Below are 12,704 nucleotides of genomic sequence, written 5' to 3' on the forward strand. Positions count from 1 at the left end.
GGTCTCACAAACCCATGGTGACCCACTTCATCCCAATTTCACACAAGCAAAGCACAGCAATATCACAACACAATTAATCAAACATTGCGATTAAATGCAGACATATCGATCAATTACATATTGGACTGCAATGTACAATTAAACATCCATTCTCAAATGCAATTAAATAATTAAATAAATAATATTAACAATAACAGCAACGATAAAATAAATAATAATAATAATAATAAACTATGATAATGACAAGGTAGTTAAAGCACTTTATTTATTATGTATCAAATTGTAGAAATTTATCTAATAAGCTTATTTGTTATGTTATTAATTAAAATTTGTCTAAATTCTGTCAAAATTTCAGCAGCACTTCCCCTAAAAATTGGGCTATCTACCTGCTCAAATATCACAATATTATCATATCTTTATCAATCAGTGCACACAGCCCATCCGTCGGGCAATCAATCAATTTAAAATCCCATCCTCCTTCCAAAAACAACAATATCAACACTCCATCAAAAATTTACAAACTAATTCTAATAATATCCATATAAGATCATTTATTAAGTCATTAGTTAACTAAATTATTAGTTTTACCGTAACTAATTTTTTAAGCAGCTAAAACATATTTTAACAATAACTAATTATAACTACTACCTATTAAAATTCGGTTTTTATATCAATATCAACAATGGCTAGGCCTCCCAAATCTTGATTAATCAAAATTTCGGATCTAACCGTTAACCAACTAAAATTTGCCTCACTTTTCTTATGCACAATCGGTTAGTTTTAAACTAATGATTATCTAATTAACTAATTAACTAATTCTAATTTAGTTTCCCCCTCAATTCACCTATTTATAACAATAACCATGTAATTTATTTAAAAATGTTCAAAATTAATTTGTAACTACATTATATCAGTTAATTAATTTCATAGCAAGGATTATATTTGATTTCAACTTAATCAATTAATAGTTTTAAATTTGGAGTTTAAAACAAAAATTAGGAAATAGGTATTAGGGCGTACCGTTTGAGAATCGGACCTCAATTCCATGATCAACGCGAAGTGGAGATCATTCTGCCTCTTGGGGCCTCGCCGGAGTGTCGCCGGCCGGTCACCGGACCGCCGCCGAAGCCGCCGTGCACGGTGGCCGGAAAATTTAAACCGCCCAGAAAATTGCAAGGTCACCACCATCCGACTCCAATTTTCGCGAGGAGTCCAAATCTGCTATCAGTTTGTTGAGCCGGTGGCTCGTTTGGCAGGAACAAGCCCGACAGACCCTTCCTCGCCGCCGACCATGGTGTTTTCAATTTCTTCCACCAAAACCATCGTTTCTTGGATGGAAATCGTTCACACAAGGCGGAGGAATCGATCGGAGCTCACCTGGTGGCCATCAACTGCCTGGATCAAGCTTGATCAACGGAAATCCAAACTGGGAGCTGTCGGAGTGACAGTCCCGTTTCGCGCCGATGGGGGACTCTTTCCGCGTGAAGGGAGGCCAGAATCGTGGTCGTTAAGGCTTTAGGAGGCAGTCGCCACCCACCCTAGTCATGCAGTGATCGGAGAACGTGGAGGGAGAGGGGAGAGGGGAGAGGGGAGAGGGGAGGGATCGCGCGACTGGAGAAGAAGAAGGAAAGAAAGGAAAAGAAAAAAAAGAAAGAAAAGAAAGAAGGCTAACGCTTCTAGACCATTCCGGTTCGATTCGAACCGGTTCGGTCTAATTTAATGATTTGGCTCGGTTCTTGCCCAGTTTGCAGGTTTTTCACTTGGTTTTCGGATTATTCGTGTGGTTTTCTAAAAATCAATCTGAGTTTCGGGTCCGGTTCAATTTATTTTAATTATATAATTAGGTTTCATAACATTTCCTCCATTAACTAAATAAAAAAAATAAAAATAAAAATATAGTTAGTAATCATATTTGATTTTTAGGATAATTGGTTTATATATATACATAATAGATTAATTGCTAGACTTTCATATTATTACTCAAAAATTTAATTGTTCTCGATTCAAAATTTCGACATTATATTTGGGCTTGGGCCTAATTTGCAAAACTTGAACTCAAATTAAAATTGTTCACTATTTACGGCCCATACCGTCAAAAATTCAAATTTTTGATTTAATAAAAATTCAAAAGTTTCGAAAATAAAAATTCAGGGTGTTTCAAATACATTCTAACTGTTAATTGATTGAGAAATTAATTCTTAAATTATAGTCAAACTAATTATAATGTCTCTAACTTGTGATTTTCATTAATATTTTGGTATTTTCTTATGATTTATGTTAGCATTTTATTTATTATTTTTTTTTTTTTTATGAAAAGAACCAAGAGTTAACAAAAATGATAACTTAGAGATCTGACAGTTTAAAAAATTAAGCTCAGAGGTTTTAATTCAATTGCAACGCAGCAATTTATTTATTAATTTTCCTTTAATTATAAATTATCTTGTCGTTTTCCTATGTACAAGCCAGCAATTTTGTCTGCAAAACGACAAACCACAAAAACAGGTGGTGTCCTTACAAGTTTCTATTCCTCGTGAATTGTGAACCAAACTAAAATCGAAACTCACAAGCTTTTGTGCATTGAGCAGTTTTCTTTTTGTTTTTATTACTCCTTCCATCCACGAGTAAGTAAATATAACTATGGTTTCGATTTCAAAATTATTATTTTTTGTTATAAAAAAAATGGATCAAAATCCGTCCACTCTTAATTGGATTTTAAAATAATTTTAAAACTATCGATTTTAATTTTATTCTGTCTTTAAACCGAAATTAGATAATTTATTTAAATTTTTTACTTTTGTTTCAATTTATAACTTGCATAAACAATAACAATAAAGATTATTATTAAAAAAATTAAATCAATTCAATAAAAATTTTTAAAATTTATTTTAAAATATTACAATAAAACAAAAAAAAAAAAGGAAATTTCTTTAAAAGTGGGTTTTCACATTTCAAACCAAAACCAATTGTTTTAAATTTCATGTTTCAATTAAAAAAATGAAAAATAGGAATGGAATCATAAGTACACTTTCAATTACGGTTTGTAACCAAATATCGTTAAGCATGATTTAATACCAATTTTAATTGGTTTGATTTCAAGTTTCAATTTAAAATCGAATTGTGATCATGTGTATAAATAAATATCACATCTGTGAAAATACCATGTTTCATAAAAAAGTGTCACATTTATCAATTTTAGAAATAATAATTTTTTTGTCATTTTTACCCTTTGCAAATAATAAACGTTAATTATTATAATTTTTAATCTTTTTTATTGTAAATAAGAATGATATATTCAATTTACTTGTGATTTTCTTAAAGATCGAGAAAAAGTATAAATGTTGACACTCATTTCTTCGTGGAGGGAGTAGTTTAAAGATCTGTTTACTACTGGGGACTTATTTATGGAAGATACAAAGTAGAATTTGTATGATAGAGTCATGTGTAAAAGACTATAAGTCGTTTGCATTTAGGAAACAGAAGATATATAGCTGCTTTATATAAAAATCTTATAACACTATTAACTTTATTTTAACTTAATAAACACTTCGACTTATAAAATTAAACTTATTAAATCCTTCAATTTAGAAAATTTTGTCTATTAAATATTTTAATTTGTAAAATTAAATAGACTAAACACTTATTAAATAATAATTCAAAAATATAAAAACTATTATATATATAAAAGTCAAAATACGAAAAAATTATTAATGTTTGCAGAGTTATGCGATATTATTCTAAAGTATAGAAGGTGAATTTATATATTTTGCTTTTCATTTTTTATAAGAATGTGGAAAATTAAAAATGTCAATATCGCATCATTTTAATAATTATGAATTAACTAACTACTCTCTCTGTTTTTTAATTTCTGTCATTTCAGCCATTTTATTTTTTGTTTATAAATAAGTGATGTTTTATGATTCCAATGTTTCATTTTTCTTTCCTAATTTGCCCTTCTATTACTAGTAATATTAATAGTGCATGTTAAACTTAAACTCTATTTTAAATTTACTTAAATTGCGTGAATTACTATATTTCTAAGAAGAGTAATATAGTATTTTGATCTCTATTTTTGTTAAAATTTAATATATTTATTGCTCTCCTTAATTCATATGTAAAAATTTTAAATGACAAATATAAAAAATGGAAAGAGAATATGTTGTATAACTCTCAATATTATTCTGGCCTATTGACCTCTAAAAATTAATGAATAAGAAAATATATTTAATGCTTTTTAAATTTCAATAATTAAGCCATATTTAAGTCCTCAGCTTTTATTTACATAATTAGAAGTTTCATTAATAACATCAATTATTTGGTGCATTTTAGTAATTTGTAAAGATTTAAATTCAAAATCCTTCTCTCTCTCTCTTCTATAAATTCATACCTTGGGTTATATAATGACATAATGGAAAAATTAAACTAAAAAGTTTGTGGTGCATAAATATAGAATAATGTATGGACTTACTTCTACAGGGTAGACCCAAATAAATGTTATGGTACATAATGAATAGAAGGGTTGATAGAAATGTACTCATGAACTCATTTAATCCCCTGCCCTTATCTTCAGAGGGAAACTGTTCCAAAATTTAACAAATTTTAACCATTTCAAATTTAGTTAGTCAACACCCTTTTATAACTGTTCCCAAATCATTTCATAAAAAGTTTGTTTGTGAAATAATAATCAAATAGTATGAGAAGTTATCAGTCAATTTATCAGGAAAATGACCTAATTTAATGCATTTCATCAAACAACACCTATTTTTAGAACTACTTTTTAGAAAGAATTTTCTCTCTCTCTTCAATCAGGTTAAATAAAAGGTCAAGGGTATGACCTTATTTATGGAGATTAATCAATCTAATTTCTCATTATTAGGGTACTAATCTTGAACTAGATTAGAAAAAAGAATTAGAACAAAAATTAATTAATTTTCAAACTTGGGTTATCCTTATCCCCACACTCCCTTTATGCTTGTGATCTAATTTCTTGCATCATAGTTGACTGATTCATTATGCTATCATTTCATTTTTCAAAGGAAATTGTACAATGATAAGGTCACAGATGTTTGGTTTGTGTATGGAGTACAATTTGTAGAATGGGCCCATCCTCTAGCAAATTTATGAGTGCATTTCAAGAATTACATTATTCACAAATAAGATATTGTAATATGATATGTACATAAAAAAATAGGAGAAAACTAAATAACTCATATTGATATGCACCACATTTTTCACTGAAGGGTGAAATTGATAAACTAAGGGAGTAGTAAATTTATACTAACTATGGAAACTTACACTGCACCCCTTTTCGCATCCCAGTGTCATCAACTAGATCCTGCACCCAGAACAGGCTCAGAATTTCTGGCGGGTAACTCTCCTCAGGTAGAGAGTGGTCATCACTCGTGCAGTCGTAAAATTTATGTGGCATTTCTCTCTTTCAAAAATCTCTACTTTTCAAGTTTCTCTCTTTCTTAACGGTCCTTTCTTCTAATTGTGAAGATAGAGAAAGACAGAAAGACAGAAAGACAGAAACTTTGTTCAGATGAAATAAATCCTCGCATTGAATGCACCCAACAACCTAAAGGTGATGAAATTCAATATCTCCATGGAAGCAGTACCTCTACATGGTCCCATTTCTCTTTGGTAACTCTATTTTTTTTTTTTTTTTGTGTGCTTTTTATTTACTTGGCATTCTTATTTTTCTCTTTACACAAAAACTTCCCTTTTCAAATATGCTTCCAAATCCTTTCTCCATTCAATTATAAGTTTATAACATAACCTTTTAATGCATCTCTTTAATATAGCAGTATTTTTTTTATAACCTTTGGTGGTTGTTCTTCATACCACTATTTAAGTATAGTTTCATAATGTATTGTTAAAGAAGAATGTTAAAAGCTTTGATTGGTATTGCCCCCGTGTGGTGTCTATGAGGAATAGTGAAATGGATGGTTTCAATGTAGACAAGGATCATGAAGGTGCACATAAGAAGAGAGGGAATGGGATTTCTTGGCCACCTCCAGTTAATCATGCCCAACACAGACGTTCTAAGAGGTAAAATTTTATAACTTAAATTTGGTAATGGCATCTTTGGATGATTGTTTATTCAATGACATGTTTACTCAAAGTGGGTAATTAAGCATCTAAAATGGAGAATAAAATGTTTGGATTTTGAAAGTTCTTGCCTTGCCTTTTATATATGGTACTGCCTTTTCAATTTTCTGACTTTTGAATCGAGTTGTTGCTGTGCAGAAAATTATTTTTGAAACCAATAGAAAATTTTGGATTTAGGAATATGAACATTTGTGATTCTTGGCAAAAGATTGAGCCATTGGTAACATTAGATTTTTTTTTTTTTTTGTTTATCATATATATGTCCTTGCCTTTTAATTCCAGTGCATCTGAAAGGAACTTGGACGCTTCAGGAGATGGAGCATTGCGTTCTATGAAGAAGAACCAGAATGGGACACATGTGAGAAATCTACACATTTTTATCTTCCATTTTATGTTATCCTTTTTAATTGCAATCCTTGGCAAAGCATTCTTGATAAGGAATATAAGATAACTAACAAATATTTTTCCCTGAATCTAACAGATGTCACCACTTCCAAACAGGGCTTATAGGACACGAAGTCCTCTCCATGAGTATCCTACTTGTACAAATAACAATACTTCATCAAACCATCGAGCCTCCTTAGAAAAAGATGTAAGCATTGGATTGTTTCCCTTGCTTTAATATGCAAGATTTTATCTGATTTCATTTACAAACTGACTTGCAGATTGAGGTGCTGCAATTACGTTTGCAACAAGAGAAATCTATGCGCATGATGCTTGAGAGGGCAATGGGTCGAGCTTCAAGCACATTATCTCCTGGACATAGACATTTCGCCACTCAGGTGACTTTCCATTAATGGATTGATTCCTATAGAATTTTCATTTTTGTTCTGGCAGTGAGCAGAATTAAATCCATAGCTACCGTTATTGCGCTTGAAGTGTTTCTTGTTGAACCATTAGCAGCATCAAATGGTTCCCTTTGCTTTTAATTAACATACGTATGGATGCAAAAAGGCCTCAATTTGCACAAAGACACATAAATAATCCCCCGATGTTCTTCATTTGGGATTTTTTGAGGTACTTGTACGATCATCTGATTGCAAAGGGTCTTTGTTATTCATCGCGTTCTTAGTTTTCCGGCATTATCCAGTAAAACCACTTCTACTCAATTTTTGTTGTGGAACCAACATTTCTCTATTTCCTTCTAAAACTTATTTCCCATAGCCCGCCCTTGTAGGATAGTAGAGTTTTGACACAAACATTATATAAATTAAAGTTAACAAGAAGTGAATGAGTTCTGCAAGAACATTCAAGTTCATCACACTTCCATTGTCCACTGCTCCTATTACCCATGCTTAGGCAGTGGGTGTCATATAAATTATCCTCCAGTTGTCAAAAATGCAATAGCATAATGCCAAAGTTGGCTTGGTATTGGTATACATGCAAAGATATTCTTATATGTTTCTCATCAATCAAGTTTAGAGTAACATGCAAATAATTGGTTGATGTCAGACGAAGGAGTTGATTTCAGAGATTGAATTACTGGAAGAAGAGGTGGCAAACAGAGAGCAGCATGTGCTTTCTCTGTATAGGAGTATTTTTGAACAAAAAGTCAGCCGGGATCCTTCTCAGCAAAACTCATATGTTGCTTCTCCTGCCCATATAAAGCAAGCATCCAGGAAACACCCAAGTATTATTTCAAGCGCTTTTTGTTCCTCAAAAAAGTTCCCTTTGAGACCTCTGCAAGCTCTAGTTTCTATCAGTGAGTCTGGGAAAAGATCCTCCAAGGCTTGTGATGCCCCACCATCCATTGGGAAAAGCGATATTCAATTTGAGAAGACTTGTTTTGACCGGATGAGGGTACGATATATATTTATTCTTTAGTTTCTTTCTGAAACAGTGTAATTTTCAAAAGAACACCTGCATTCTCTCTATGCATTTCTTTGATAAAAAAAAAAAAAAAACTTAATGAATTTCAAAGTGCAAAACTTTTGAAATTTTCTTTTCAAAAATCAAAATATCAGTTTGACGCAAATATTGGTATGTATTATCAATTCAATTTCCTGTTGTTTCATAACAATATCTTAGTATGCATTTAGAGAACTTGTCAGGAGGTTGAAAAGGTTTGCATGTATAGAACTTCTTAGTTCTTCCACTCCAGTCATGAGAATTGCAAGTATCGACGGAGTGAATTTCTTGTCCCAGGTCTTCTGCTTCTGAATTCTTTTGGGAATGTGTGAAAATGATTCCAATCTTTTTCTTGTTTTTCTGTTCATAATAAGCATTTGATTTATTTTTAGTTTGTCATTTGGAAAACTAGGTTTACGCACAATCCTAGGTATTTTGGTTCCTAAAAGTTTATAGCAGACCCAGCAGGTTTCTTAAAGTTTCCTTTGTGAGACGCAGTTGAACAGTCGACCAGGATAGACTTGTGAAGTTCACCTTCAGTTAAAAATAGGCCTTTAATGGTGGCAGTTTTCTGCAATTGACAGATTAAAATGAAATTACATTCTTTTTCCTCAGTATGAAATCAATATTACTACTCCATTAGGATGTCGTATAAAATCATTTATATTCTTCTGTTGTATTTCATGGAGCATTTGAAAGAAACTGCTCTTTGTCCCATTTTGGTTTCTGTCATAAACATAGTGTAACAATTATGAAATGAAAACAGAATTTCAAACAATGAAAACTTTGAGTGAAAAAATTATAATCAATGCTTCTGCTTGCAAAGATTCTTGTGCATGGACTGGTTGGAGTAATTTTATTTCATTTATTATCCTGACAACCTCTACTCCTTGTGACTATTAAAGTATCTCATATGTTTCAGGATACTGATGCATATCATGTAATGATATTTGGTCAATCTCAATCTCCTTATCTTTGTTGTTTCTCAGACGCATGAAAAGATTCCTACTATGGAGAAAACTTCAATGCTGAGACCTCTGAAAGATCATTTATACCAATGCCCAAGCAAGTTGTCTGAGGAAATGGTCAGGTGTATGGCTGCAGTATACTGTTGGCTTCGTAGTACAGCATCTGTGGCTCCTGGAAAAAACAGATCACCCATATTGTCAAGGTCATCCACTAATGTAGTACTCCCTCGACGTGGTATTGTAGAGGACCGGGATTGGTCTTGCAAATCCATGGTAGAAATATCTTGGATATCAACTGATAAAAACCACTTTTCTCATGCATCTTATGCCATCAATAACTACAGGTAAATTTCAAACACAAAATTCTTCAAAGAAGAAACAGAGGAGAAAAGTTTGGCAAAATTTAGTGGATGTCTCCTTTATCTTTTTGTTCGTGCGGGTAAACTTATGTAGCATGCATTTCATCTTTTCAATTTCAGAGTTCTAGTGGAAAAACTGGAAAGGGTGACTGTCAGTCAGATGGAAAACAATGCTCAAGTTGCATTTTGGATTAATGTCTACAATGCCCTTGTTATGCATGTAAAGATCACCGACCAGAACTTTTTTTTTTCCAGTGTTTGCTCACGTAACATAAGAGAGTATTGTCTTGGGCAGGCATATTTAGCATATGGAATCCCCCACAATTCTCTGCGGAGGTTAGCGTTGTTTCATAAGGTAGTGAACTTCCTTATTTCTGTTTATCTAGCAATTATTGAAATGGAAACTTATAATCAGGTTTCGCAGGTTTGCTCATAACATTCTTTCAAGCAGTTCTTCTTGTTGAGCACCAGGCAGCAAGGGCAAAATATTTTTCCATAATTTCCTGTTACATGATTAGGAATTTGATTTACGTATTCTGTTATCCAATATACAAAATAGGAATAGGACTACTGAAGAGATAGAGTCTTAAACCACAAAGAGTTTTATGGGCACTGTTGTGTAGTTCCACTGGGTTCTGTCTGTCATTTTGCCTTCTTTTCTTTATTAGTAATTTTTCATATGCATTTTGTGGAGAATCAGAATTGATTAGCATTTCTGTGTAGTGCAGGCTGCTTATAACATTGGAGGCCATATCGTTAGTGCAAATGCCATAGAGCAGTCAATCTTTTGCTTCCGAACACCCCGAGTTGGAAAGGTATGCTGTTCTTATCATTTTTGAACTAGCTTAATGCTGTCCAGAAAATTGTCAATAATTCAACGTAATTAAGCCCACTAGCTCTTTTTTGTTGACTGTCAACCCACATTATTTAAGCAGTTGATCTAATCATTGTTTTATTATTGCAATTATTAATACAGTGTATTTGGATATTGTGCTTTGATTATTCTTTAAAGAATCTTTTTCTAGCCCTTCAAGTGTAAGGCAAATGTAGTTAATTGTGCGGCAAAGCCCTTTGTCTAGCTTTTGTTGCACATTTTAGTGATGTATTGTTTTTTTCCTCTTTCCTTAGTCCTTGTGCTTTTTTATAGATGAACAAAAACAAATTCTTGTCATCATTTGTATCTGATCAAGTTGGTCATATTCAAATTATGTAAGCCAGGAGCTACTGCCTGTTCATTGAGACCAGAACAGCAGAATTTGTTAGTTCTTTAGCATGGGATGAATTTACTTGGAGATTCACGCTTTTCACTCTTTCTCTGTCACAGACATTAAAGATCAACATTTTGAGCCGAAATATCTTGATTATAATCTTCTCATGATTCTGAAAAGTCAATTCCATATTTCTTAAACATGGTTCTTTTATCTTGTTTTGTACAAATTACAGTGGCTTGAGACCATCCTTTCCACTGCCTTGAGGAAAAAATCTAGTGAAGAAAGGCAGCTTATTACTTCCAAGTTTGGCCTCTCAGATGCCCAACCTCTAGTCTGTTTTGCCCTCTGTACTGGAGCTTTTTCCGATCCTGTGGTAATGTGCTGCTTCCTCTTTTACACAAGTGCAATAAAACTAAGTGATTCAAAACCATTATTAGTTTCTGCATATTAGCAGCGAACTAAAGAGAACGCGTCTAATTACATTACACTATATTCTATTGTGCAATACCAAACATAGCATTACTGTTGCTTCCAAAGATATTGTGATCTTCAATGACCACTTTTAAGGTATTAAGAATTATCCTGCTACGTATTTTTTGTAGCTAAAAGTCTATATGGCATCAAGTGTTAAAGAAGAATTGGAGGAGGCGAAAAGAGAGTTTCTTCAAGCAAATGTAGTTGTAAAGAAGTCAAGGAAAGTGTTCCTACCCAAGTTGCTCGAAAGATTTGCAAAGGAAGCCTCTATGAGCTCAGATGATCTTCTCAAGTGGGTTACTGAAAATGTTGATAAAAAACTCCATGATTCTATTCAGAAATGCATCGATCATAAATCAAGAAAGTCATCTCAGATTATAGAGTGGTTACCTTACAGTTCAAGATTTCAGTACTTGTTCTCAAAGGACTTAATGGAGAAACCACTTTGGGTATGAGTTTCTGTCTGCAAATGCCTTGCTTGAAAGGGCAATGTCCCTATCAGAAGCAGTTCAATACTACTTGACTTGGGAAGGACGGAGGGACATTAATTATGGGCACTTCTGATCTATATTTATTGTCCATCTGATCATTGTCTCTTTTAGATGATTTAGATTTTTAACTTGCATTACAACCATTGTGATATAGATCTACAATTTCACTCTACTGAGCAGTGCCATTGTTGCTGTTGATACCTCGAAAAAGTGGCATTCCTCTAGATCCAAGACAATAAATGTCTTTGAATATTTTATGCTTCCTCTAGATCCAAGACAATCATGCTATTTTATTATTATCATTTTTATTAATTTTGTGCCTCAAAGAGTAGAACAATAGAGATAGTTATCAACTTATCATCCTCCCCAGTCCAGCTCTTAGAAAATTCAAATTTGAAATTTCTTAGGTACCCTTTAGCCCGCTTGGAATCTCAATTCCATGGATGAAAGGTTTGAACCAGTTCTTGATTTAGAACACAAGAACTGCAATTTTCAAGCCAACTCTCCCTATATATATGGCTATGTAAGGTCTGTGTATGTCTATGTATATATAAAATCATAAAAACATGTTGATCTTTGATAGGATTATTCAGATTTTATATACGTTGAAAGCTTTTGTTACGGATATGTTTTCTTTCATCAAATACAATGGAGGCTTCCTATGTCTGCAACTCAGTGTCCAAAGCTGTCAGCTTTAAAGTTGCAAATGATGGCAATATTACGGTTTCTAATTCTATCCACTGCTAATTTTAAATTGAAAGATTCCCTTTGATTAACTCTTGTAATGGTTTCAATTTTGGGCCACATAACTCTTCTCATAAGGGTTTCAATTTTGGGCCACATCTTTCCTCAACTAACAGTGTATAGACTTGAGAAGGGAAAAAGAAAAAGAAAAAAAGAATTGAGAGAGAGAAAGGAAAGTGTTTCCTTTTGAAGGATAACTTTCTTCAAACCTTAGAAAAGGTAACTTTCTTCAAACCTTAAGAAATTCCATGTAGCTCACTTTTTTTCAAAAAAAAAAAAAAAAAAAAAAAATTGTATTTGAGAATGATTTTGTCTCATGCAACATTTAAGAAAGTTCTATCGTATTTTTTTTAGCCCGTAGTTTTAATTTAATTTGTTTTTCTTTTACTTTTAATCAAATTGTAATACCTTTTTAGAAATAAGTCAAATTTTAATATTGAATTTTAGAATTAGATTTTTTTTTTCTTTTAGTATTGGAGGAGGAGGGAGATTCAAACCTAA

The 12,704-nt window shown here is 32.5% G+C and overlaps 1 protein-coding gene across 5 annotated transcripts; it reads left to right on the plus strand.

The window, feature by feature from the left end:
* Positions 1 to 5,243: 5,243 nt before the first annotated feature.
* Positions 5,244 to 11,771, plus strand: LOC105632278 (electron transporter, putative (Protein of unknown function, DUF547)). Of its 5 annotated transcripts, XM_089720301.1 has the most exons (13): positions 5,244 to 5,379; positions 5,497 to 5,640; positions 5,958 to 6,048; positions 6,391 to 6,466; positions 6,590 to 6,700; positions 6,774 to 6,890; positions 7,561 to 7,908; positions 8,946 to 9,268; positions 9,404 to 9,503; positions 9,579 to 9,638; positions 10,012 to 10,098; positions 10,727 to 10,867; positions 11,097 to 11,771. In XM_089720301.1, the coding sequence occupies exons 2-13, from the start codon at positions 5,622 to 5,624 to the stop codon at positions 11,421 to 11,423; spliced, it is 1,800 nt and encodes a 599-aa protein (XP_089576427.1). In that variant the 5' UTR covers positions 5,244 to 5,379; positions 5,497 to 5,621; the 3' UTR covers positions 11,424 to 11,771. The 5 variants fall into 5 exon arrangements, with proteins under 5 accessions (XP_089576427.1, XP_089576428.1, XP_089576426.1 ...); XM_089720302.1 differs by having other exon boundaries at positions 5,368 to 5,640; positions 6,403 to 6,466; XM_089720300.1 differs by lacking the exons at positions 5,244 to 5,379; positions 5,497 to 5,640 and having other exon boundaries at positions 5,678 to 6,048; positions 6,403 to 6,466.
* The last annotated feature ends 933 nt before the right edge of the window (positions 11,772 to 12,704 follow it).

This window comes from Jatropha curcas, chromosome 4 (assembly GCF_041381405.1).
Source record: "Jatropha curcas cultivar XTBG-Jc1 chromosome 4, XTBG_Jcur_1.0, whole genome shotgun sequence".
Taxonomy (NCBI): Eukaryota; Viridiplantae; Streptophyta; class Magnoliopsida; order Malpighiales; family Euphorbiaceae; genus Jatropha; species Jatropha curcas.

Bases quoted from the DNA above. Each gene is read 5' to 3' on its own strand.
- LOC105632278 (XM_089720300.1), top strand. From the start codon at position 5,924: ATGAGGAATAGTGAAATGGATGGTTTCAATGTAGACAAGGATCATGAA. The intron at 6,891-7,560 runs GTGACTTTCCAT...GGTTGATGTCAG, and splicing joins ATAGACATTTCGCCACTCAG to ACGAAGGAGTTGATTTCAGA. The intron at 9,269-9,403 runs GTAAATTTCAAA...TTTCAATTTCAG, and splicing joins TATGCCATCAATAACTACAG to AGTTCTAGTGGAAAAACTGG.